Source organism: Taeniopygia guttata, chromosome 7 (assembly GCF_048771995.1).
Source record: "Taeniopygia guttata chromosome 7, bTaeGut7.mat, whole genome shotgun sequence".
Taxonomy (NCBI): domain Eukaryota; kingdom Metazoa; phylum Chordata; class Aves; order Passeriformes; family Estrildidae; genus Taeniopygia; species Taeniopygia guttata.
This window is the reverse complement of record NC_133032.1, coordinates 22,754,895-22,782,115: the sequence shown is the minus strand read 5'-3', so window position 1 is coordinate 22,782,115 and position 27,221 is coordinate 22,754,895. Positions and strand designations below refer to the sequence as shown.

The 27,221-nt window shown below is 40.7% G+C and overlaps 2 protein-coding genes across 5 annotated transcripts in view; both read right to left on the bottom strand.

Annotated features, from left to right (window-relative positions):
- Nucleotides 1–519: 519 nt before the first annotated feature.
- ORC2 (origin recognition complex subunit 2) lies at nt 520–18,851 on the bottom strand. The gene is made up of 16 exons (XM_002190635.7): nt 18,442–18,851; nt 17,377–17,520; nt 17,008–17,094; nt 16,017–16,106; nt 14,685–14,716; nt 13,445–13,502; nt 12,374–12,561; nt 11,673–11,771; nt 10,046–10,155; nt 6,970–7,102; nt 6,467–6,563; nt 4,632–4,778; nt 3,340–3,511; nt 2,993–3,054; nt 2,208–2,326; nt 520–1,616 (listed from the first exon to the last, which is right to left on the bottom strand). The coding sequence occupies exons 1-16, from the start codon at nt 18,536–18,538 to the stop codon at nt 1,530–1,532; spliced, it is 1,722 nt and encodes a 573-aa protein (XP_002190671.4). The 5' UTR covers nt 18,539–18,851; the 3' UTR covers nt 520–1,529.
- Nucleotides 18,852–19,035: 184 nt separating this feature from the next.
- Nucleotides 19,036–27,221, bottom strand: part of HYCC2 (hyccin PI4KA lipid kinase complex subunit 2) — a 50,347-nt gene continuing 42,161 nt past the window's right edge. For all 4 annotated transcript variants that reach the window (XM_030277729.4, XM_072932394.1, XM_032749604.3 and 1 more), the window contains one exon: nt 19,036–26,890. In XM_030277729.4, coding sequence (XP_030133589.1) covers nt 26,286–26,890 — 605 coding nt within the window. In that variant the 3' untranslated portion in view covers nt 19,036–26,285. The remainder of the gene's footprint in view (nt 26,891–27,221) is intronic.

Sequence of the window (27,221 nt, the reverse complement as noted above, 5' to 3'; positions counted from 1 at the left end):
TCTAATAATTGCATGTCTTGTTCCACTTAAGTGTATTCAAGTGGAAAGAGACGAGTGGTTTATCTGAAGCTACCTAAGCTATATAAAAGTCATCATTCTTACCAATATCATGAAGGCACCTCAGTATGCTGAGAAGTGAGAAGGAATTTCTTCTATCCCAAGTATAGGGAAAGGACTTATATAAAGAATCAAGTTGACAGTGGGGTAAGCAGATGCTCTAGATTTCTAATACTAAAGTCAGGCCATGCATCTCTCTTGCTTCTGTCAGTGAGGGGCAGATAAGGTACTATTGCCCCATGGGATGTTTTGGTTCTCTTCAAAAGCTATATACTGGTATTAAAAGGCAAGCAAACAATTCTTGATTTTTATATAAGTAACAATACAGAATATTTTAACTCAGTAGTTTGAAATCTTCTGCACAGATATTTGACATAATAATGAAAATGAGGCTTTAGCACAACTGCCACAAGGATCTCCATCTTCCTGTAACTTAGAAAGATTGTGAAAGACAAGACAAACTAATGAAAATTAATACTTTATTTGATTGATTTGAACTATTACAACACTGAGCTGTAACACAGCTACCAAATATTAGGCATAGAGAGTCCCTGAAGTCTGGCTGGCAGACTATAGATGATGGAACTATAGAGCTTCCTCCCACATGACTGAGAAAAAAGAATTGAAGAAAATATGTCAAACTTCAGCAGTCTCCCAGCCTTTAAGATCTTAAAAAAAGGGAGACCTAACTGGCAATTAAGGCCTCCTCCAGGATCAGTGGGCACTCCTGATGTAAAAAATATAAATATACAATCAAGCCTTAAAAAAATAAACAAAAAACTTCATAGCCTCTTCATATTCCTGGATTGTACCTTGGAAAGTAGCAGGCAATGACACGAGTCCGTTATAATTTTGATTATCTAAATCTTATAAAAGGATGTTGGTTTGGGACAAGTCCTTCTGTTTTAGCCAGAATTTACTAAGTCACCTGCAGCATCCCAAACCCACTCATATTCTCCTTTCCTCATGCAATCAAGGCAGGTCTTGTAGCATTATAAATCTTGTCTTCATATAGGGAGCTAGTTTTGTCTAAATGGTAGAGGAGTACTGGATAGCACTCAGTTGAGAACACTTGCACCACTAGTACAAACTAAAGCTCTTGACCGTCTTGTGATTTGCACTTCCCAAGTAAATTGCTCCAATAAAACCTTCATGTCTACTGAGGTAGAGAGTAGAAGGCACAATCTCACCAAGTTTGTTTTTCTGGCTATGAGGTTAGCTGCACAGATAGGAAGAAGGCATTGTCTGAGCTAAGAGACAAAGCAGACAAATCCAACTAGAGTGCAAGAGGGGCCTTGCTTACAGAAGTCATCATTCCAAACTACCTGAGGTAGTTGAACAATGAGCAAGATTCATCAGAATTATTACTTATCAGTGCAGCAGCTATAAGGTTGGAGAAAGAGAGATCTCAGCATAGGCCCCTGTCCAGCAGCCATTGAGAGCAGTTGCTGTTGACACTGAGGACACAGATGTTACACGTCTTCATCCTCTTTCTCTAAGAAGTCGGTCAAGGTACTGTCATCGACAGGAATTAATAAGTATTCCACGCCATCAGCTCCCTGAGAACAGACATGCACAGACATTGTTAACACCAGTGTACAGTGCCAGGCAAGCCACTAGACAGCACTGCAGTGCTAGCATTTATCTGCAGTCTGGATTACAGCAGGACAGCATTTTGAACTACATTAGCAAAAACCTGGAATATTTAACTGGAGCAACACAGGAAATGCACAAATACTGAGAAAAGTCACTACATGAAAAATCTTCCGGTGGGTTATGTTTGTCTGACGCTACAAAGCTCCTCAACACTGTGTTCCTATATCTTGTACTGCTATACTGCCTCATTATTATGACAAGTCTGCATTCTTACAGAAATACAGGTAATACTATTGGAAGCAGACTGGCAGGCTCCATAGTCTGCTACTTCTCACAGTCTTCGGAAAGAAGACCTGGAGGTTGCTGAATAACCAAAGCACACTGTGTTTCTACTGTCCTCTATCCATGTAAAGGGTCTTGACAAATTGGAGGCATGGAAAGAGCTGCAATTACAGAATTTCAGCCCCTTGCCAGTTCCTACGTGCTTAAAACAATACAGCAAGTAAGCATTCTTCTTATTCAAAGTGCTGTATAGAATTCTTCCCTGGACTCACCCGCTTGGTTCGGATGAGCTTGTGGTCCCTGAATTCTGTCAGCTGTGCCCTGAGTGTCAAGTCACTGTTCACAAGGAAAGCTTCCCGACACTGCTGGTAAAAGTCTTGGAAAGACAGCCCTGGAGACAGAAAAAGGTAAGAACAAGAAACTGAAGCAGTAAGATTGTCAGATTTTCCACATATTATCCACCTGAAAGTCTTGCTTTGGCTTAGACCAGAGTGGCTACAGTATCATCACCTCTTGCAAGTGTACAGCCAAGGTAATACTTGAGTAATTAATGGAAAGCAGCTGAATTAACATTCAAGTCACCCTGCTGCCTAAAGGAATTCTAACAGCACTTTAAATGCACTTTGTTAATTTCTCTTAATTTCCAACTCCTCTGTCTTGCTTTCTTCACCATTAAAATGTTATTCATATCCACTGCAACACCTATTACAGTGACAAAATATTCCACATGTATCCTAGAAAGCAGGGGTACACTAGAAGTCATTTATATGGGACATTTAAGAGCAAGTTATACAAATTCAGTCTTCATTTTATTTTTTTTACTCCACAGTCCCCCACCAACGGTCTCAGTCATGTCTAAGCATGTCAAAGGCAGTCCTTCAGAACCAGCCAGTCTATTGCTTTACTGAGTCAGACACAGTGCCACTAGATAGCCAGTGAGCCTCACTGAGCCAACTGTTCGAGCTCAACTGTTGCTGGAAATGTAACCTGCATACCAAAACCCACGGCTGCTGTGAACAGCAACACCCCAAACAGATGAGAAAAGGTGAGTAGTTACCTGGATAAGATGGATTGTCCTTTTTCTCCAGCTGGTGCTGAGCAAGCAGTCTGAATATCCCTCTAAGTGAAAGGAGGAAAGGGGAAAATCAAAACAGTAATAATTAAAAAACAGCCCAAAACTCCCACCATTAGAAAATATTAACTAATTTTGCTTAATGCACAAAGACCTGGTTGTGAATCTCATCACTGGACAAGGCTTTCTACCCAAATGCTGCTCATTTAAAGTAACCAATCAGCTGGAACCCAGGTCCTACCATTTTGGTCTGCAACACTATTACCAGAAAACACAGATTGTAAGGACTGGTTCCTTGGCAAGTGCTATTGTGAAGTGTAATAGTGTCTTACCTGGCATTGAGAGTGAGGCTATGCAGGACATGCATTAGGGAACTCAAAGCCAAAGAGCCAGACTGTTGCACTAAAAGCGAGTTCTCATAAGATGTTTCTTCCACATAAGGACTAAATGTGGTTGTTTCATACCAAAGCCAGTTATATAGACTCAGCTTTGCCTGATCCCACACTAGACAGAGAGAACAGAAAGAGCAGACAAAACCGGGAGATTTATGTTTTCTAAGGTGTTAAACAAGCAATATTAAAACACATGTAGTTCTGCTGTAGGATTGAGGAGACAATATATGCTTGTGAAATTCACATTACATACACCCTGATAACTGCAGTTCCAGTAAGATAAATTCTCAGCAACGAAAACATTTGCAGGCATCCCTTTTCCATGGATACATGGTACATCCTTCCAGAGTCAGGAGTGTGCACACAAATTCTGGCTGTAGCTGGAAGCTCTACCTAGAGGGCATGAAATAGCTGAAGCGAGATCCTTCTCAGACTGTGTGGAGATTCCACCCTGAGTGGGGACACCCCTCAAGGTTACTCCTCCATGGCTGTTGGTATGGGTGAGTAACATCAATCTCTACTTGTATGGTTTTTGCTATGCTAGCTTTAACTGCTTCAATATTGCTTTAAAAAGAGTGAACTATACTAATCGTTACAGCTACTTGTGCTGCGTAGAAATAATTCTGATTAGGATCTTTTAGTCTAATCATAACAGTAATCAATATAAGTAATTTATTTAAGTTTATTTGCTTTGCCATCCTTAATTTTGTGAGACAAAAGTTCAATTACATCTATACAATCCTTTAATATAAACCATCAGCTAAGTCTGGGGCTAAGACTGGGTCCAACCACACCTACATCCTGTCTGAGAAGGAGTTTAGAAAGGAAGGGGCTCCTTTCTGCACCTCCTAGTTCAACTTTGCCTGAAGCTCCCATTCTGCCCACAACACTGACCGATAAAAGAAAATAGTTTTAGATGCAATGACAGACATAACATTCAATCTCCAGTTCACTAAGTTCCTAAAATCAAACGGTGCCAAAAGCCTGGAGTCTATTTGCATATTATGATTTGTGGTATTTCTCAGTATCTTTACACAGTTCCGGTTCAGCACAGCCACACTCCCAATCAGAACTATACATACGTCAACAGATCTGTTCTACACATCAAAAGTAATACATACTAATAATAGTAATATATAGTAAGCAATACATAAGCTTATGAAACATGCATAGCAGCCCCAAAGCAGAACACAGATCCTTCTCTTGGCTAGATCAGGCCCAGGGGAACTCACTGAGAGGAGCATTGATGTGATCAATAGAGGCAATGAGGTAAATGCTAGGCAGGGAGGATAATTGTGCAAGGATCTGCTGACTTCTTTCTCCTCTCAGCATCTGGCTGTCCAGGTTATGAATGAGGACATAGAGCTCTAAGGATGAATCTGCAAGGTCAGAAAAAACAGCAGAGAACCAGTCAAAGAAACTACACACAAGCTGGTTTCCCATTCCCAGTGCAGTGTAGCACAGATCTATTCCACCACTCTAATATACATCACTCCAATACTGCTTTCCTTGCATAACACAATTTGAAGCTATACTGGGTGTTTCTGAGCACCTAAAAGGGTTTTTCTCAGTTCACTGTCATCACAGCTACAGGGTTGTTTTTTTCAGTTTAAGCTTTTCTTAAGTTATAAGCTTTTTATAAGTTTAAGTTATAAGTTTAAGCTTTTCTTTTTAAGTTATAATCCACTTTCCACTTGCTCACAGCTTTACCAGGAATTGTCCCTTTAGCTGTGTTTCTTTTGCAATTGAAGGTCATTGAAATACACTTTAGAATGGAAGACTAAGCATAGTTTATTGAACTGCTTTTGATTTACATGACTAGGATCTTTAAGCTCCTCTTCACAGTGAAAAGGTTGGATTCAAGGTTGGATCCAAAACATCATCACTTCATTGAAAACTTTAACAAGTTCTGAAAAAAAGTTAGAGACCTAGCTCAGATAAGGCAAATGGTAGATGTAAAAACTTCCAGCTAGCTTCTCGCTGCTGTACATATCCCTGGGAACAACAGTTGTAGACAGGTAGAAGAATTATAAAAGAAAGGTCTCATAAAATCAGGCCTGCTCTGTTAAAATAGCTAGCCTGTAATTTCTTCTAAGTGCAGCTACGTAACCTGCAAGTTCCCATACAAAAACAATCTTGGTATGAGAGTTCGTTAACACAAGAATGTATTCTTGGGTGAAAAACAACTAGCACCTGCTTAAACAGTAAGATCTGTCTCATGAGAATCAGAAGAAAAAATATGTAAACTAGCTAAAAATACAGAAGTTTGACAGATATGCAAAATACCGTGTACCAACCAATGAACTAAGTGTGAATGTATTGTCCACCAATAAGATCTGACACAGAGTCTTCTGATAATCCTATAAAATATGACCGATACAATAAAGATTGGGCTTTTCCTGCATGAAGAAAATGGAGTCTCAGCTGATTTATTCCAATAAACAACCATTTCCTGAGTCCAGAAACAATTCTAGGACTGTAACCAGTTTTTGTGCAAATCCATACATACTTGCCTGCCAATGGAAACCAGTCAGATCAGCTACAGCAGACTGCAAGACTGACTTACGTACATTCAGGTGGGAACTGCTGCCTTTTTCATTTAGTCCCACCAGAAATACTCATAAGATAATGATGAAAAACAGAATGTAAACACTGAAACACCAATGCCATGCACAATTAAGATTCCATGGCTATTTGTGTATGAATATACAAGCAGTAAGACAGACATTCAGAAATAATTCAGCAAGCATTTTGTGAGACAATACCTGTTTTATTTTGCTTTTGAAACCAATTCTAACCTGCTTGTTTGACACTGCTGTCCTGCTTTAAAACACTTACTGAGCTAACAGTTTACATGGGCTTGTTTACACATGTATGTACACAGATACTCCTAGGGCATGCATGTTTTCATATATGTTGCATACATTACAAGCAAGAAAGTATACTAGCTACAATGCACTAAGAAACTGTAACTGCCTGTATAAAAATTAGAGAGGAAGAAAATGTCCAGGCTCTCTTAACGGTAAGTAGACTCTAACATTTTTATGCATAAAGTTAGTCATTTTACCTTCTTTAAATCTTTTGGTAATGAATTCTAGTTGGTCAAGGGGGCTGCGGAAGGTCCCTATATGGTCCAAAACCTCCTCTGTGATGGAGTTGAGAATCTGAAAAAGAAAACAGGAGTTCCTTATGAAGGGCTCTGATACTGAAGTGCAGAAAATCTGAAACTGAGCCCTTGGCTGGCTTGTGAGAGATCATCTTGATTATTATCATAAAATCCCTAAAACAGCAAACATAGAAAAACTATACCCCTTCTCAAAACAGTGACATTAAACAAGGCTTTAGAATTATGAATATCTATTGTCTATTAATGACAGAAATTACTGAAATTCCTTGGAAAATGTATGGGATAATTTCTTCAAAGTATTAGAAGAGAGAGGAACTGCTCTATATTTAGAGTCTGCTGCTATAGGGTGCAGCAGGTTTCCTTAACATTTTACATTGAAAGACTCTAGAGGTATCTGTAACACAGGATGATTACATAAACGCACAAGCTTTTCCCACACTTACAGATCTCACAGTGATGCTAGGGAAGTATCCATTAACCACCAGGTGAACAGAATCCTGGAGCAAAGATGTACGAAACTTCTCCAACAGATCACGCTTTGAGCCCAGTCCATAAAGCACAATGTTGAAACCCAAGCTGCAGAAAAGTGAGCAAATACGCGGCATCTAAGAAGTGCAAGTCTGGTTTTAGGTCCATACATTCAGTAAGCAAAATAATCCACTGCAATTTGGGTTTTAAAAACTTCATGTTTTGCCAACTCCAAGCTTACCTCAAGCTTACAGCTGATAAATAAGGTTAGCTACAAGGAATCTGAAACCTGGCATGTGCATCCTAGCAAAATAATAATTTTAGCAGCCTAGAGGCTTACAAACTTAGCAAAACATGGATGGAAGAGAATGCTACTGACTAGGAACAGAATACTACATCTGCAACTTCAGGTAAGAAATGGTAATCAACACTCACATGCATCCCCCTCACCAAGTACTTTTATTACATGTTTACTATGTGTTATAGTAATTACAAGATAAAAAAGAAAACCTTCATACTGGTTTTCCACTCTGGCACAATTGAAACCAATACTAACATGCTTGTTTGACACGGCTGTCCTGCTGTAAAACACTGACTGAGCTAACAGCTTACATGGGGTTGTTTACACATGTATGTACACAGATACTCCTAGGGCACAGATCCTCAGGCACAGATTCAAAGCAAAAATACTCTATACTCATGTATAGTTCTTATCCTAATTGTTCCACAGAAAAAGAGGGAGGAAAGCATAAAGACAGAATGGCATGGAATTGTAGAGACCCAGAAAAGCTGACTTTAGTTGCATCCCTCACCCTCCTTCAGGATGCACTATGATATGGGAAATGTTCATTAAGCCTCAGCCTTGATGAACTGCACCTAGACTAAACCCCTCTCCAGCATATCAGAAACACTGTCTATTCCCAGGAACTAGTATTGTCTAATGACCACCAGATTTCTAACGAGAGGCCTTGGAAATTCATTTTTCTTGCCTGAATAACAATCCAAGTGGAATAATATTTCTGTTGCTGCACCTTCAAAGGAAGTTACTGATTCAAATTGTGTCCAGGATGAAAAAATCACTCTGACTAAAGCCCGCCGTCCTGTGCCCCTATAAAAGTGCTCTAAAGTGAGACCCTTTTTGCTCTCCATTATGGGGGGTTGCTGCATACTCAAGCCCACTCTCTAACAACACTGCAAGCAGTGGTCCAGAGTGAGATTTTTTTGAGCTCTCAATTTCCAGAAGGTAACTGACTGATAGTATGTCTCAAACACCAATAACCAGGTGGCTGTGAAGCCAACCAAGTAGTAACAGACAAGAATAATTGGTAATAACCAAGGACTACTGGTACCAACATGCTGTGAGAAAAAACAAATTTTGGCTGGAGAAGGTGGCCCAGGTGGAGATAGGTCAAAACCTCCCATGAGAAAGAACAACAATAAAGTACAGTGCAAGCACAGGAACGACTGGCAGGAAGTGGACATGGGACTATAAGGTGGGACTGCAACTACCAAAGAGCCCCAAAGCCCTCTGACCCTTTTCCAGAAAGGCCTAAAAGAATAAACTGTGCATGAGAACCAATTAGCATAGAAAGTGACAAATCTGTCTTTGGGGCAGACACATCTGTCTATAAAAAGGCATCCCCCTGCACAAGTTTAGGCAACGCTCCCCCCCCCCCCCCCTCCCCCGGACATCTCATCAGCTGAACCAACACAGCTGGATCACTATTTATGAACCAGACCAATGATCAGCATTCCCTCAATGCTAGAACGATGGCTGGTGATATCTTTTTTGCTCTTCAATTCATCTCTCCTTTTTAAAATTAAGCTCTTTAGTTTCTCTTTTGTCTTCACCCTGCCCCTTTATCCAAAACCCAGTGCTGTGTGCCTATATAGTAGGTCAGGGACTAACATACCAATTTCCATGATTTCCACACTTTCCAAGAAAGTGTGTGATTTGCTAATAAAACTCTATGATTTTTTATGTACCCTCTGACTTCTGTCATTGCTTTCAACCAATAAGCATTTTTGAATCTTAAGCACTTCTTTACTTTCAGGCATGGGTCATCACAGGAATCACAATGATTTGTTTAGGTTTGAGAAGCAGGAAAGGCATTATCTTGATCAGAAAGAAGAGTATCACATTACTCAAATAGCACTGGGCAAAGGTAAGGTGTTCAACAGCTGTCACTGCCTTCATTGTGATCAAGGGATTTGTTTCTTCTGCTCTGTCACATACATCTCTAACCATTTGCCCAGATCACCAAGTAACAGAACTCTTCCTCTTGCAACTCTCCAAATTTCAAAGCTGATGTCTTGTTCATATTCTTTGTCCTCCCCATGGATCACAAATTTCCTTGTACTCCACTTCCTTGAAAAAGCTTCCAAGGGGCTTTCTCATCACCAGTACTGGCTCCAGCCTCAGGAGTGGTGGTCTGTCTTCTTTAGGGTGCTTCAGAATCTCACAGGGTTTCTGTAGTTCCATTTTCTTTCCTGAATGTTCACCCTTCTCCTTCCCATGAAGACACACACAAAGCCAAATAAAAATTGTATTGCCAGTGTTTCCAAAAGCATTAGGGTTCCTTCACAACCAGATCATGAGGTACCATGGGCACTGAAAGTTAACCACTACACTACTGGAGATAGCCGCAGACTGAAGATGGTGAGGGTGGGCTACTCACTACTAAGTTGTTGCTGAAAACAAAAATGATTCCTCACAAAGAGCACTTTTCTCATATTCATTTTCCCTGTTCTCTCACTATTCATGTTCCCTGATTGTGAATGCCCTCTAACTTGCTTTAGAGGCACAGGCAAACTAACCAGGTAGAATGCAACTTCACTGCACTTCAGACATTTGGTTCAAGGAGTTAATCAGATAAGATTTGGTCTACAGGGTACACTGAGTTAAATTAATGTCACTCACTTTTAAATTTAAGCAATCAAAGAAAAAAATTTGCTCCTTAATTCATCCACAGGATGTTACTGACATGAGAGTAAGTTTACTGGCAGTGCCTTTTAACTAGGCTTCTTCAGTGATTCTCCTTGGATACTTACTGTAATTGTAGCATCCACTTGGAAAACAAGGATTCATGTTGCTGGTTAAGGTCTCTAATTTCAGCAGCATAGGCAAGGGGAGCATTTTTCAAAAGATCATACAGTGTTTGCTGTGTTGAGAAAGAGACAGTCATTCAAAGTTAAGAAGAAGCAAGAGATACACCTGAAGTCCTTAAAACACCCTCTAGCATGCTCCCTATCTAGTGAGAATAGTTTTCCTTGTCAGTGCACTCAAGTTTGTGGTTAGTTTTTTTTTCTCCCCATTAAGACCCACTAGGAGATACAAAGATAAGTAACCTTATGGTAAACAGCAGCTAGAGTAGGACTAGAACAGATAACAGACTGTGTATTTTTCTCTTCATGCCAACTATGGAAAAACCACTACAGGAAAAATGGATACACACAGAGCTTACACATCACCAAGCACTGTACCAACAAGATACAACATCACATTCCTGATCACGGGAACAAAGGCTCCAATCAACATGCTTAGCAAGGGTTCAGGTGTTTGTCACTACAAGAGAAAGCTCAAAATCTTAAAAAAACCTATCTTAAAAAAAAATTACAGCAGAAAGGATAGCAGTTGATAGCTCAATGTACGAAAGCATCAAGAATCAATGGATTCTTTCAGCTTTCAAGATATGCTGGGATGCTGGTGTTTAAACAGCACAGTAGCATGATAATCACCATCAAATCTACACTGGCCTCTCTTTCTCTTCAATTTTAACAGCTTTGCTTCCCACTCCCGTGCAGCAGAAGACAGTTCCCACTGGAAAGGCAGCTGCAATGTATCAGACAAAGTACTGAGAGACAGAACTGATACACCTTCATCTGCTTTGAAGCCAGCAGTAGCTTTAACACTGTAAGCTGTGATTTCCTCCCACAGCTGTTATGAAAGAACTTGTTAAAAATCCAGATGTTACTCTGGGCATCAATTCCAGACACCAGCAGGCAGTCTGCATATATGCCATCTTTTAAAACACAAATGGATACAAAAACCAGTCGCAGACACAAGAGCTCCAGGTCTTCTACACAATTCCCTGAGACCTGTCCTTGTAGGGTACAACTGCTTGATTTGCAAGTCAGTCACCACCATCAGACAATTCCTGTCTCCTAGAAACTGCAAGGGAACAAGGTACATCTAACAAGCTACGTGACAACATTTAGAGCTGTTTCCAGTTCTGCAAGTGACCCAGTAATGTTTAGATGAAATCAGCTCCCTTGATTTCCACTACACATAAAAAGTCAAGACAGTTTTTAATTCCCCCTACCATTTCATTGAAAATGATGGTTTAATGCAAATCTCTACAATTCTGCTTCTCCCTCTTCTTCTCCAAAAGCAAACTTTCACCTTTTCTGGTAACTGCAGCTTTCAGCTGTGAGCTCACCTGATAGTGCCTTCTCCCTGCATTTTCCCTACTGTCTCAGTAGGGTCAAACAACTGGGCATTGTCCCTGCTAAGAGCAGCAGTAGAAAACATACTGCTTAAATTGCTACCTAAATCAACATTACCACTGACCACATAATCAGCAGAAATAAAGTGAAAAGAGCAACATCAGAGATTTTGATGAGGGAACTCTCTATCATAGAAATCAAAAACCCAGAGCTGTGTACCTATGAACTGTACCTGATTCAATCTTCTTTTCCGAAACTTCTGCAGTGTTCGGTCTGAAGTGAGCACTTTGGAACTACTGTGAGCTTCAAAGTATTCCTCCACCAGGTTGCCCTATAAAAGAACAGCAAGATCAGTAACACTCCTGTTATTAAGTTACCCCTCTCCCTAAGATGGCCAAAGTGATATAGGGCAAGGGTGAATACAGAAAGACAGAAAATATTTGCAAAATTGGCTTCTATAGCAGCATTCTGCCAAAGCTAACCGAGTCAGATGATTCCTTCCTGAAGAGAGTGCCAGAAAAGAGATTCTATGAGAGATAACATAACAGTAATTCTTAATTGGTGTGGGGATCCCTGGTGCTGGAAGAAGTAGAACAATTAAGCTGAACACCAAGCCAGAACAGTAATGTGTGCTCCTTTTGGTACTGCAGGAATCGATTTCTTTATCCTGTCTCAATACAAGGTGTCCCGCTCCATGGACATCTTAGACTTCTTCTGAAGTTGCTAATGATACCAACTGGTTTAGCACACAGGTTCACATGGTGCCTGACCAACAAGGATTACTCAGAAGTACAGCAAAAGCCAGACCATCTGGTTTCATCTGAAATGAGTTTAGCAGTTCTTCCCCACAGTCAGGTGTGATCACTAACAGCTTATTGTCATTATACATCCCTTCATATTTACTAGCTCAGGGGTATATTTTTGCACACTCACCATCTTTTGCGCCTTTCTTTTTTTGGCTAAGCTGTTTCTGTGAGGAGGTGTAGATGCAGCTTTAGTTTTTGCTGGAGTCTTTTGATCCGATATAATAGTGCTGACTTCCTTCTGTTCTTCCTCATCCTCCTCCTCCTCTGAGCAGGAAGCAGAATATTCACTCTCACTTTCTAAATAGGGATCTGGAGCTAGAACATAAATTTTAAGGTTAAAAGCTAGGAATGACTTCTTACACAGAACTCATTTTGCACCATCTCACACACATTCTCTAGATGTTTTACAAGCACATGAATCCTAAATTTATTTCACAGAAAGGTAAAATCAATGCTTAAGAGAACTACAAACACAGGTGGGCCATTTCTTTTGCAGTTCTAGGATCACAAAGTATTGTTAAGTAAAGCCTCCTCCTTGATACCAATCAAGAAACATCCTCGTACCATAAAAAGAGACTAAAAATGGACAATGGAATTCCCTATTTCTCTTAGCATCTCCATGTCAGTTTTCCCAAATGCCAATAGTGCAGGCTGAGTATCTTCTATGTTACATTCACAAACAAGTTGTTGTAAAATACCTCTGTTAGCAGCATTGATTGAAGAGCACAGATGAAATCTGGCTCAGTCTTGTTCTCTCAACACAAAAGAAATACAAGATGAAACATCATATACTAAACTCTCCTTTGTACTCATTCTGGTGTAACGAACCAGTTATTGGAAATACTTTGACATGGACATCCCAGCCACCATCCAAAAGTTTTGTGCCTGGTTCAAGCAATCAGGGCACACTAAATGTCAGCATATGTAAGATTACCAAACGTTTTGTCTGTTTTGATCGTGTTACTGAAGTTCAGTAACTTGGTGCTTCTAACCCCCTCACCCCTCACCTTAGTACCAATCAGTTGTAGAGGAAAGGTTTACATGGATTTCCTTAAGGACATTTCTATACTCTCTGCAGGATAAATCAGGTTGTTTCAGTCACACTGCTACCACAGACAGAAGCTCAACAGGAAAACACTCTCTCTTGAACACAGTGCCTCACTGATCGTGGCAGCTGACAGCAAAGGCTGATCTTTACCTGCCAGTCTCTTTCTGAGTCTGTAAGGCGTGGTGGACACAAATTCTTTCTTTTTACTCTGGAACAGCAAAGAAAAAACATGTATTAAAATTAACATCTCTCTCCTCTAAACTACCCTCTGCCAAGCAAAGACAGGTTACATTTCCAAACTGTTCCAGCCCACACAAAACTGGAAAAGCAGAGGCAGTTAAGTATGGAAAGTTCCTGTTTTCCCATTCAGAGGGAGATAGGACAAAGCTCCAAAAGGGGCTTAATTCTTTCAGCTCAAGATGGAGAGTAGAAAACTGTGAAATCTCCAACCAAGATGGCAATCTTGGCCCTTCAGGAACAGCCAGACCAAAGCAATGACAAACTGGAAATGCTTCAGTCCCCGCTGCCAGCAGTCACCTTCTACATCACACTGCCTACTCAAAGTCATCTGGAAGTCCTCTAAGAAAACAACAACCGGAATGACAGAAGACCACTCAGCAGACATAAGCCCAGAAGTACAGCAAAGGAATCCAAGCTGGGCTCACCAAGTTGCAGCATCACATTTTCCTTACATATGTTTAAAGCACATGCCTGACTTGGACACTGGATCAAGTCTGCAATACTTAGGAAACACTTTTGTTGATCCTGACAAAGAGGATGTGAAATCATCAAGCAGTGATTATGGCATCCCCAAACAGCATGTCTTTTTCAGGTGTATCTCACCCTGGAACATCATACCAGAAAAACTGTGCACACATTTCTGCTACGATGCTGTACTATTTTAGAAAGCCAACTCTTTCAATCCATAGCCACCACAACAGGCAGTTCTGCACTGTATCTCCTCTTTATAAACCAGTTGGCTAAGTAAGAAACTGAACAGCATCAGTTCTGGAACTCCTGTTCTAACAGCATTCCTTACAACTGCAGCTGTTTCTTCCTTTAGTGAGAAACTGGAAAGTTGTGAGTTTAACTGTGTATTAAGGGATTATCTAGTGTCCTCACTTGTGTGATGTAAGGAAATAGCTTCCACCCAGAACAATTAAGCCGTCAAACCTACTATTTGCTCACTGACTCCAAACCCCATAGTCCTGATTAATGGTTCTCGCTTGAGTTACTCCTGTCTGGTTAGAATAGAAGAGACATCTCTACTGTGGAGTATGCTTTTCAATGTCCTTCCTTTCCAGATGTAGTAATTGGCTACTTCAAGTTTTACAAGTGGGAAAAAAAAACCCAAATGCAAAAATCCAAGCAATGTAAAGTCACTACTCACCGTCTGCTGCACTCTGTTTGAACTTGAAAGTTCTGAAAAGGAAGAAACAACATTGCACAGAATACTGCAAATTTTCAACACTGGCACAAGATGGTCCATTAGAAAAACAAGCATTCACTGCACCAGAATATCAGCTCCCTGGATAGCTAATCCTATGAGGGAAGCCTCTAGCTCCTCACAGGTAGGCAGGGAGAGAACAAGAGAGTCGCTGGGAGGAATGGGTAAGAAGAGGAAGACTGGCAATGAGAATTGTAAATATGCTCAAGTGACCATGCAGCTGGGGATAGCAGAGACTCAAACAGCAATGCAGAAAAACAGACACACCATGTCTATGGCTGTTTACCCAGTGTAGGCTTCGGGAAGTAGAACATCTGTGTATAGATAACATAGGTGTTTGGTAGGCCTGGAGGCACCCTAACAGACAGATCAGAACACAGTGAAGATCACAGCATGGGGACAAACCACACATGTGCAAAACCACTGATAGACCAGTGTGAACAGCAGGCTGGTTCTAGCACTGAACCACACATAAGGGTGTGCTAAGTCTAAGGTGCTCCGGTCTGCATCTCTACTCAGTGCCTACATCTCCACTCATGTCTCTCTGTCCAGGTGTTGCTTCAGAAAGATAATAGAAATAAATTTACTCTTTGCATTCTGGCTTTGAGTTTGTGGTGGCTCCAGCAGCCTGTCTGTGTCAGGTCACACAAGAATCAATGTTATTACCACAGAAGGCAGCTTCTATTCTTAGTCACAGCTTTGGGAGGCCAGGAAGGAGGAAGAGACTCCAGTAGGGAGGAATGAGGCTGAAAAATGAGTTAATGTTCTTTCCCTGAGCACACCAGACTCCATATCCAAGCACAAATGCACATGCTCTTGCCAGTGTTGACCTGCATTGACTTCTCCTACCTGTATTCCTCCCTGCAGCACTAGGTGTTAAATATTATACAATAAAGTATGAATTTACACATGAACATCCACACAGTCCTACCCAATCAGTGTTTAACACACCAGCCCAGCTCATAACTCTCTCAAGTGCAAGTATTTCTACCGAATAGAGAGGAAGTCATTAAATGTCACAGCAACAGATGAGAGAGATGTTCATGTTTCCCCTACAGCAGCATGGCAGAAGAAGACATCTGACACCCAGGTGAAGCACAGGCCATGCACATCAAACTGTTCAGCCCATGGTGTTAACCTGAATACTTAAGCCCTGGTGTTAACTAGAATACTTAAGCATGAGAGAAGCTGGAACTCAAGCATCCACTCCACCATGCAAAGAGAAACATAACCCCCACTCACTCAGCTTCATTCCCAAACCATCACAGGACTTACTGCTGTTTTGAGGGGTTTTGGCCATCTTCTCAGGGCACTTGGAGTGATCAGGTGACACATTCTGTTCTGGTGTCTGGGCTAATTCAGAGGCTGTAGGAAATAGGGGGAAGGGAAGGAAGGACATGTCAGGTACAAAACTTCCAGCTCTGGCTAGTCAGAAATGGAGCCATACCCTGAAATGCTCTCTCCATATTAATTCCTGGCTATTTCAGGAACCAAATACTTTTAGATTTTTCTAACCCTAAAGGTGGCTGTATTCCTCAGAAAAGATTTTCAAAGGCTGAACTCACCAATTAATTAAGTTTACAAATATGGCTGATGGCAGAGCACATTTTTGCTCCCTGGGAGACCACATGTCCTTGAATTAGAGCAAGGTTTGGTCAAGCTCACTTAGTTCTTTAGGACTGCTCAGCTGCATATAACAGATCATCAGATACAGCAAACACATCAGCTCCCCAGGAAGAACTATTTACCTGTGTCTACTCCTTATCAGTACAAGCTGAAGTTGAATGACTGATGTAAATCTGAAACACCCTGCTAATGGCCCCTACCATTGTATGACCAACAGCCTATTCCATGTAACAGCATTGGGACTAACAGACTGTCATAGTATGACTTCCCTCAGTTTTCAAATTGAGTCATAGCTCCAGCAGGGAGCACCAGTGAAATCCACCCTGCTGCAGAAGGAGGTCTAAGATAGGAAACACAACTTCCCAAGACACAGCAGTAACTGAGGCACCAAAACCAGTTTCTGAATAGTGATTCAGTAGGATGGTCCCTCTCCTTCAGATCATCCTTTGTAGAATGTATCATTAGCTGTGACAAATAAACACTAATGAAGTTCAGATGGTGCTGGACGTACAAGGACTCTTCATGTAAGTGACAACCCTGCTCAAGCACCTTATTTGAACCAAAACAGTCCACCCTCTCTGCAACTGCCACTTTCTGCTTGCTTCTCCTAAGTCTGCAGAGAAAGAAGAGCAAAACATACCCAGCTCTGCCATTTTATTGGAGCGTTTGGGAGTCTGGAATGAGTAAACTTCACCACCACTTATATTTGAGCCATTTCCCACTGCATCTGTGAAAAGACATGTTACTTGCAGCTATTTTAAAACCACTGATAACATTCCCAACCCAAGAAAGATGGAATTAAACATTTCACTATTTGGCTTTATATTGCAGGTGATACAAAACAAATATAATAATAAAATACTAGAATCATAATATTCTCTTCTACGAGTTACCACAAGCACACACAGAGCAGGTTGAGCCCTCAAAAGCAATTTCACCAACACTGTATAACCCTAACTGCAAGAATCTCCTAAAGTCAGAGCTGTGTTAGGTCTTCTCCTGCTAATACCTTGGGTGCATATTCCAAGAGCAGCAACATAGTTCTTCTCTTCCAAGATCTCCTGAGCTTCATTATCAGAAATATTCTCAAGCTTCTTCACAAACCTCTTCACACTGACACTCAGCTGAGCCTTCTCCTTCCGCACTTTAGTTCCTAGAATTGCAATAAAAGCTTTAAACCTCCTGCCATTTCATTATTTCTATCACAGAAGTACACAGCCACCCGACTTAAAGAGACCAGGTTCCTGTTATGAAAATCATTCAACAAATTCAATGCTGAGATGTCCTGATAAAACAACAGCTGGTCAATAGCTGACCCTATAGCCATTCACCTCTCCTTCACCACAAATGCAGTCCATGAAGGTAAGACACCCATTTTCGCAAACACTAGCTCCACAGAGAGGAATAGGAGAAATGACAGTGGCTCACGAATTACAGTATCAAATTGCTTTCAAAGGGGATGGTACTTGTTAACCTTTTTTCTTTCTAGAGAAGAGGAGCAACTGGAAAATACTTCGCCTGTAGGCTGCCAGGGCACCCATGGGAGAATGTAGGCTGAGAGCCCTCTGGACAGCTGCATGACCTTCTGCTCAAAGCAGGACCAGCAGTAGAGTCTGAAAGAAATGTTCCGTGCCTTGTACTGGCAAGTTTTAAGCATCGCCACAGAGGTTCCCCACCTTAAAAGTAGTCAGAACTGCTGCAAAACACTGCTACGGCATACACCTGCAGCCTCGTTCTGCTTTGACTGTGAGTGTTTAACCGCGTCAGGCCCGAGGAGCTTCCCGGCTCCCTGTGCCGCTGCCCCGGCACCCGGTACACACTGCTGCGGGGAGATCGCACGCTCTCGCCTGCAGCCCGCCCCAGTGCCGGGCTGGGACAGAGACACTCTGAGCGGGGGAGTCAAGCGGGACAGAACCACTCCAGAGGCCTCGTCCTTCTGCGAGGCTCTGCAGAACCCAGCTCGGGTGTTGCAGAGCCCCTTTCCCGAGGGCAGCCGCGGCTGCTCGGATCCCTCTCCCAGCGCCCTAGGAGCAGCGGCGGCGCTGGGCTGGGCTATTCCCCGGGCCGGCTGTACCTGTGTCGTCGGTGATGTGCTTGAGGACGTCCTCGTCGGGCACGAACTTCACCTGCAGGGAGTGGCGGCTGCTGCGCATCCCCTCGGGCCGGCTCATGGCGGCTCCCGTCACGTGGGCGCGGCCCCGCCGCTGGGGGGCGCTGCCGCCGGGGGGGGTGGTGCGGACCGGCCACGGTCCGGCTCCACTTACCCCTCACCCCTCACGGTGCCGCTCCTGCGGGACCGGGGTCCCGCCCGCGACCCGTGCCCCCAGCAGAGGCGGCAGCAGCAGGAGGCGGAACCGGGCTCCCGTGCCAGCCAGTGGCCGTCCCCGAGGCGGCCAACCCGGGCGCCGCGCCTTGAGTGACCTGTGCGACGGCGAACCCGCGCCCTGCTCCCAGCCCGCTTCAGCCACAGGGCGGGACTTCCGCCGCCGGGCACACGCGCGCCCCGGGCTCGTGCTCGGGGTCGCTGTGGCGACGCGAAGCCGCCGCGAGCCCGTTCCGAACAGCGCCGGGCGCCCCCTCGCGGCCGCCCGGGGAGAACCCCCCTCACGGCCCGTCCCGGCCCCACCGGCCTCAGTCACACCCTTAAAAACCAGTAAGTCACAAAGTATTCATTTCTGTTCAGAAACAGCACGATATTTATTTAACATCTTTATATATTTATATATATATAATTTTTTCTGCATTGCAGATTGTGTCGAGTTTTATACATCTCTATTTACAATGATTTAAAATAATTATATTTCTTCTCTGGCAGATATTTACAAGGTCAATAGTAACTACATTTCACATTTCAACAAGTCAACAGCATGAACCAGCTCAGTAAGACAGTTAAGATAATGGCTTACATGCACCAATAAGATGATCTTCAATACGTGCCTTCTTCAGGACTAAGAATGAAGACTTTCCCTGGTCCCCAGGTTAAAGGACATCATACAGCAGAGGTCACGGTTATTGAAAACCTGTTTGATTTAGTCCTTCACCAGTACCAAATCTCGAACGTCTGGGGCTCATACCAGCAAGCAGGGCTATGCTGGTCAAGAGGGGCTCACACCACCAATCCATGTCCTTTTGCCCAGCCTCTGTGTCCACAAGAAGTGAGCTACGTGCTGCTTATGCTCCTTCCATGAGATTAAATAATGCTAAAGTAGTAAAAATCCTCAGAAACCTTAGTTCAGAGAAACAAAACTGGTATGATGAAAAAAGTAAGAAAATAATCCTTTAACCCTTGCAGAATGTTTCTTTTTGCTAGTAAAACTGAGAGCAAGTCCTGTATTCTTACAAGGACAAAAACAGATCAAAAAACTCATTGTCAAGTACAGGAATTACAAATTTTAAAAATGCAGCATGGGGTATATATCCATTTAGTTGTTGGGGTCTTCTAATAGCAAATAAAAGCTACCATAGTAAATCTATAATGTATTAAGAGTAGCTGATTATTAAAAATCTTTATTAGCTTTTTCCTGGAATCTTCAATATGAAAAAAGTGTTAAATTACTCTGTTTTATTTAACCATATGGTATTTGTCCATAAATAATCAGCCTAGTAATACCCACCCCTAAAGTATCTACTATGTGCAAGAAAACAGAAGTAATCATTGAACACTGACACACACACACACATCACACACCCCAGTACTAGGAATCTATTAATATTTTGACATGTTGATTTATCCTGAGTGATTGTTAACTCACATCTACTGTATACTTGAAGCCACAAAGTTTTTACTACTTGCATTTTTCATAAACTAATAACATGAAATTCTAGCACAACCACAGTAACTGTCTGAACAGAAAGAACAGTGTCAATAGCCAGTATTTCTGTTACTCCCAAGTACTTGTTCTAGAACTAAAGGTAAATGGTTGCTCTACTTTTTTCTGTTTCATGATCAGTTCTGGGGAGGATGAGGACTCAAACACATAGGATTCACTACTGATTTGTAAGGAAGTTTCCATGACAAAGCACCATAGAGACACTTTACCAGCAGATACTTCTAACAGAAATCTCCCCCGACCATATTACCCTCTAAAATCAAAACCTGTGAGAATTCTAAACCACATTTTAAAGCAATTTAAATTTTGACTCCTGAATAGATTATTAATCACTCATTTAAAAGTTGTATCAGAATGCAAAGACAGTCTTCTCTAAAACCGCTTGGATCTTACAGACTGTAAAACACTGGGAGCTCACAACCAAGAGGCTGCTCAATAAAACTTGATCTCATCACTCTGCTCATCATGCACAAGCTAAAATGTAGGCAATGTTTTACTGTACAGATACAAAGCTTTACTATACATCTGTCCCATCAACAGCTCCTCACCAGAAAACCTTAGGAATCGCTTTATAATAGAAGGGATAATTTATGGACCCATTTTTAATTCAGTTGGTCCCTCAGATACTACCTTTGGTAAAATCTGATAAACACAGTTAAAATTAAGGGAGAGGTATAGCCTAGAAAAAAATAAGGAAAAGGATGGCAGCAAATTTGTATTTTTTTTCATTAAATCTCAAATACAGATGATTAAAATGGGACAGATTTTTACTAAATCCTTTTCTGAAGCTGTAAGGTACCCTTAAGACTTGCACAGCTTTCTTCTGAACTTTTATTACCACAGGCCTTGACACTTGACAAACTTACTAGGCAAGTTTATCTAAAATGGTTGGCTGCTGTTTTACAATCTTGTTCCAAGATTTATTATAAATAAAATTTAATAATTACTATGTGGAGAACCTCATAAGTATCAGTCTTGCAAAATCTGCTTATTGTTTTCAGGAACAAACCAAATTGGTCACAGCTCACCATCATCTTCCACCGCTGTGGAAGAGGCAGGCAAGTATTTTGTCTGTTCAGCTGGTCATGACAGAAATTTTGACAGACTGATACATGTATTCACTAATACAACACCCATGTCATGATTTACTACCCTGAATCAGCTACAGAAAACCTTTCAACATCAAAGTTTATCCAATTGCCAGTGAGGAAAAAACAAAAATAATGAACAGAGATTAAGGCCCATAGGCTAGAAACAAATAGCATTTAAAATACTGAAGTTAATACAAAATATAAAAAATTATATAAATCAAGAATGTGATGTAAGTACAGAGGATCTGGCTTGTTTGCTTAGCATGCTTGAAAAGAAGTGATATTTTGCAGCTTTAGTCCTGCAATTATCCTAAACAAGAAACTGAAATAAAAGAGGTACATTTACTCTTCTGATGAAAAGTAGTCCTATGATATAAATGCTTGTTACAAATGACACCTAGCTGATGGCTTTAATGTTATATTAAACATGCCAAGGTAGCAATATCTTTGGCAGTGAGAGAATTTAAGAATGAGATTATTAGATCTACTAACATCAAAGTAATTTTTTTGTGTGCAGTACATACATTTCATTCAAACATATTCCATTATAGTTTCCCCCCCTCCTCTAGGATTACAAGCACAGTACCTATACTATACAGCTTGGTTTTTATGATTTTATTCAAAAAGTTATTCTTGATTCTCTCTTAGTCTTCAAAATAATTTGAATTTGTAAGCCAAGATAAACAAAAATGTCTGGTTTGTGATCAAAGTTAAAATTCTGAACACAGAGGAGATAGCCATTGGTTCATGATAAAATAGGACACGTTCAAACTCTTAGGTTAAAATACAGCCATAGCATAGAATTATCTATTCCAAAATTAATTTTTCAAAATATAATTCTCTGAACATGTTATACATTAAATATTGAGGAAAATTTCCATGGAGCTACAATTTTCTAAGAAGACTAATAAGCTTCATTAAAGAAGTAAAACAAACCACATAGTATCTGAAGACAAAAAGCAGAGTTGGGGTCACCTTACTGCAGAGTAGCTTTACCACCACTAAGATGTAGGTTTCCCCCTTAATCTTGAAAAATACATTCCTATTTACATACAGTATACACACAGTTGAGGCAATTGATTGTCAACACGTGACAAATGTATGTACCTACTCACACACAAGTAAACCTCACATGGTGAGAAAAAACCCTGTCCCAGTAAACTCCAGTATTCATAAGTAGTGCAAATAAATACTTTATCAGAAAACTTTTTTTCCTCACTATTTTGATGACTTTAATTATGTTAAAGCTAGCAGGAGTATGTTGGAAATGCATTCTAGACCAACACACTTGCAAACTACAAATACTAGATCTAATGCTTACTGGCTGCAACATGATGTTCAGCATTACAGAATGAAGTATGCTGTTAAAAAACTTTCGAATTCACATCAGAAAGGGTGTTCAAAGAAATCTGCATTTAAAATGGACAGTGATACACAAGTATCAATTTTATGACATTTTCAAAACAAAAAGGATAATACAGAAATTTAAACAGTCATCTTGCAACATTAACTTTAATAGGTATTTTTACTGCATCACTTTGTTCTCTACCAGATGAAAATATGGTTCACCTTTCAAAAACCATTCAATCAAAAAGCTGCTCACAATAAATCCCTGAAAAGGATAATCAAGCTAGAGTTCACAATCCCAACATTTATATTTTCTTAAAATTACAAAGTCCAAAAAAATGAGTTGCAAAATGGCAGCATATTGTGATGTGCATGAAGGAAATTTCATTTTTCCCTACTGAAGTATATGTATACATCAGAATATAGAATTTACCCTTCCTCATCTAAGAATTGCATGTATGTGCAAGCATGCACATATATGGAGGGAAAAATCATAGTGTTCTGTTTCTTGTCCTTTTATAATGCTGCAGTTGCACTCAGTGCAGAAATATACATCTAGTGCCTCCAGTACCAAATGTTCTAAAAGAAGAGACAGCAGAGTGAATTTAGGATAAGGAGGTTTGATTTAAGTCTAAACATTTGTCACAGGTGTCAGAAAATTTAAGTATGTTTTGTACTTTGTTTAGTATTTAGCATATATAATCAGAAACCCAGTAGATTATTCCTTCCACCCATATCCCAGACACTTCTAATTTTATTTCTGCCATAGTACTTTGGAATGCACTGAACCTAGTGTATAAAGATTTGCTATGATCTTGCCACACCTTAGCGTAGTTTGAGACAAGTCTAGCAGCTGTAATGCTAAACACGATGCACAGCACTGCAGAGCCTCATACTACAGCTGGTTTGTGGATACTTGTGATGACTTCATTTATAAGGTAACTGTTCAACAGTACTTGGCTGAAAAACAACAAAACAAGCTCCCATAACTGAAACACTGCACTAAAAGGGTAATTTTTGAGAAGTCACAGATGTACCACATCAGCACATGGAAACCATAATTTTTTACAGGGATAAATTTGAACTCTTTTTAAAAAGACTGATATGGAGTAGGTATATATACACAAGAACAAACCAAAATACAATGAATGAAATAATAACAAAAGGCACATAATCAAAACGAGAAGTGTGAAAACAATTTAAGAGGTAGTTTGACTGAGATTTTTGCCAATTTTAATTTACACATGTAGATTTGACTTCCCTATCTGAAGCCAATAAAGGCGACTCACTTTCCTGAAATAGTTTTTGTAGTGTGGGACCCCACACAAAAAAATTGCTTTAAAAAAAAAGGGTGTAAAATTTGACCTGGTGCCAATTTAAGTGGCCTAAAACTTCTGGAGGAATGCATCTAATGACAAATATAGAAAGTAGAGAACCTTGCTAATGAACAACTTTTATTTTTAAAATACTAAAATTAAGTAATTCTTAGAAAATTAGCTGACACTCCTGACCTTTTCTTTCCCAAATATTTAAGTAAATTTCCTTTCTGACACTCTCTACAAAGTATAAACTTGGTACTTCCAGTCATGACTTACCAATTGTCTCCACTAGGAGAATTTTATTTTATAAAGAAGATTTTAACCACATACAGTTTTTGACATTTTTACAGAAATGTAAACCTTGTATCTTCATCTCAGCTTTGCCTCAGTTCCATCTGTGCATGACTGGTGGTCCTTAAAAATTATTTTCCATTTAGAAACTGTTGGATTTTCCTTCTGATGAGTCTATTTACTCCTTACCTGAATTTCTACGTCAGATACCACTAAATTCACTTCATGAACATATGATACAAAGACTAGGCTACCACAATGACTCATCAAATCACAAAAAACCCTTCAAATATTTTAATGAATTTTAATGTAAATTTGAAAAAAAAATCTAATTTAAATAAAGCTTAAAAAAATCCCCACCAAAATCAACTATCAGCAATACTACACCATGTCATTCATTGTTCTGAATATCTTAAAGAGTATCATTCAAATGCAGCCTGCTGTTTGTAACTGCTTTCATTTATCCTTCACAGTGACAGGGAAACAAAGTGCCCACATAAAAATCGTAACTCTTCCTGCAGGTTTACAGTTTGTAAACTTCCAGGATATCATACAGGACTTCAGCAAAGAGATTGAACTTTCCTCTTTTCTATCAACCCAAAAAGAGATACAGAGGGATGGAAAGAGAATGCCAAAAAATTCTCCAAAGTAACCAGAAATGTGCTTCTAAGCAGTGTCCTCTAACGTAAGTACCACCCAGTGCCCACACACCAGTCATATACATTCGAGGCTTGGCTCAATGGCACAAGTTCTGCATTTTCTTGAGTAGGGCCAATCCACAAAAACAAAGAGCTAAAAAAACCTCAAAAGATTATATATACCAAGGCAATGAAGTATGATCTTACTGGGAAAAAAAAAAATAACTGTCAGTACCCCTTTGCACAAATGGCATTGCTAGAAAAGAATTTCACATTGAAGCTTCAGTGTTCCTAGCAAACTATTGTCTCTATCCCTGAGACAGCACCTTGAGAGTATGGTCTGTCTGGACTGCAGGATTCCTCAAATGACTCCATCATTGTATTCAGGGACATTGAGAAAGCAGCTGAAAGGAATGGGGGTGTCCCAACAGCCATGATACAAAAGACAGCAGCTTGAGAAATACTCTTTACCCAAATACACCTTTCAATTCGGTGATCAGCACCTCACAATAAAAACAGCAACAACAAAAATGAAGCAGAGCTAGCCATTATTTTCTGGGGAAGTAGTGTTTCCTTCCCACTTCCAAACCAAATTGCTTTAACAGCATGGTGCTAACTTTTAGCCTAAATGCAGAATGACCCTGTGTCCGGGAGGGGAAGACATGTAACATTACAAATGGCTACAACGCCATTAGAAGTGCATTGTAACCTACATTATCAACCTAGAATCCTGTCTCTGAGGGAATATAGCTTCTTAATATGCATGTCTCAGTTGCTGAACATCAAAAGCTTCTGGGATAAGAGACTGGGGGCAGTCAAGAAAAAACTACCCTCATTTAATGAAAAAAGTGCTGTAGGCAGCCAGGAGCAGCAATGACAATCCCCTCCCCAGAATTGATTGCACAGACTCAGAGAGGTCCAAAGTCACATTAGAATCTCTGAGGCACTCCTGGTTCTGAGAAAGACAAGTCAGGATCTAGTAGTCTTTGCAGTACTGTAGACTGAGAAAACAAACCCGTTTCTATTTCTTAACAAAGCCAAAGCATCATCTCATAGGGATCACATTCACCATTTCCGCCGGTGTCTCCAGTCTCACAGTGTTGAAATGGGACTGATCAGCCTACGATGGATTGCACATCACCCAAAGAGAAAGGAAGGCATGGAAAAAGGCATACAGTACATTATATACTGCTTCACAACCATGTTTACAAGGGGGAAGGAAGATGAAGGTGAGGGAAGAATTATTGCTGTTTCAGTAATACAGTATGATAGCTAAACCAAATGAAACGATATCACAACAGTCAGTATTTTCACACTGTGGGATGATGGTTCATGTTTTGCCAAAGTATGAACTTGCCAGGGATTAAGGGGGAAGAGGGAATACTAAGGAAGGGAGTAAAAGTTACACCTGGGATATCAGCTGCATATTGAAACTTGGAGATCGAGACTGCTTGGTTAGGGGAGCTCCTGGGGAAAGGAGATCTTTACCTTCCCCAGCTTGGCCTAGCCGGTCCTCCTGTAGGCTGATAGTTGAAAACCGATTGGTATTGCCAGCTGCTAGACTGGTAAAACCCTCTGTACCAGCTCCAACACTGGAACCTGCTTGACTGCCATTCACATAGTCAAATGATTTACTGGAGGAAGCACTGGCGGTCCTGATCAGGCCCAAACTGTTGGCTTTTGGCACCACCTGCCCAGCAGGCAGGCTGAGGTGTTTCTTAGTAGGCGTCATCTCAATTATATCTCCATCCAGGTCAGAAGACTGGTGCGTGTACTGCTTTCGAGCTACTGAATCCCGAGGGCTCTCATTGGATTTTGCTGCAGAAGAGGTTTCTTTGTCCTTGGCGGAACGCCCACTTGCTGTTTTCCTTAAGCTGCTCTTCTGGGATGCAGAGGATACAGGTTTGGTCCCAGCTGGCTGGCTGCTGAGGGAAGCTCCTGATGAAAATCCTTCATCAGCATCATTAAGGTTTACAGATTCCTCTCTTCCATTTACACCTTCAGTATCTATTAAAAGAAAATAGAAGCAACCAAAAAATCCCCAAACCAGTCAGAAAACAGAAAATGCATTCAAATTACATGGATACAAAGATGTGCACAGAACATCAAAACAAACCTCATTTGCTAATCCACTTAGATTCCACTTGCTTAATTTTTTTTTATTTTCAGCCAATTTTCCTGCCATATTGAGCAGAATAACAGAGTCTAACAGTAAGTGCCCCCTGAGCTTGGTTCACCTTTCATCTGTAATACTTTAATCAGTTAGAATATTGGTCCCAAACTTTGTCTATAAACAAGAATTGGGACCCATTTGGCTAATTTGTTTTAGCTCGGTCTG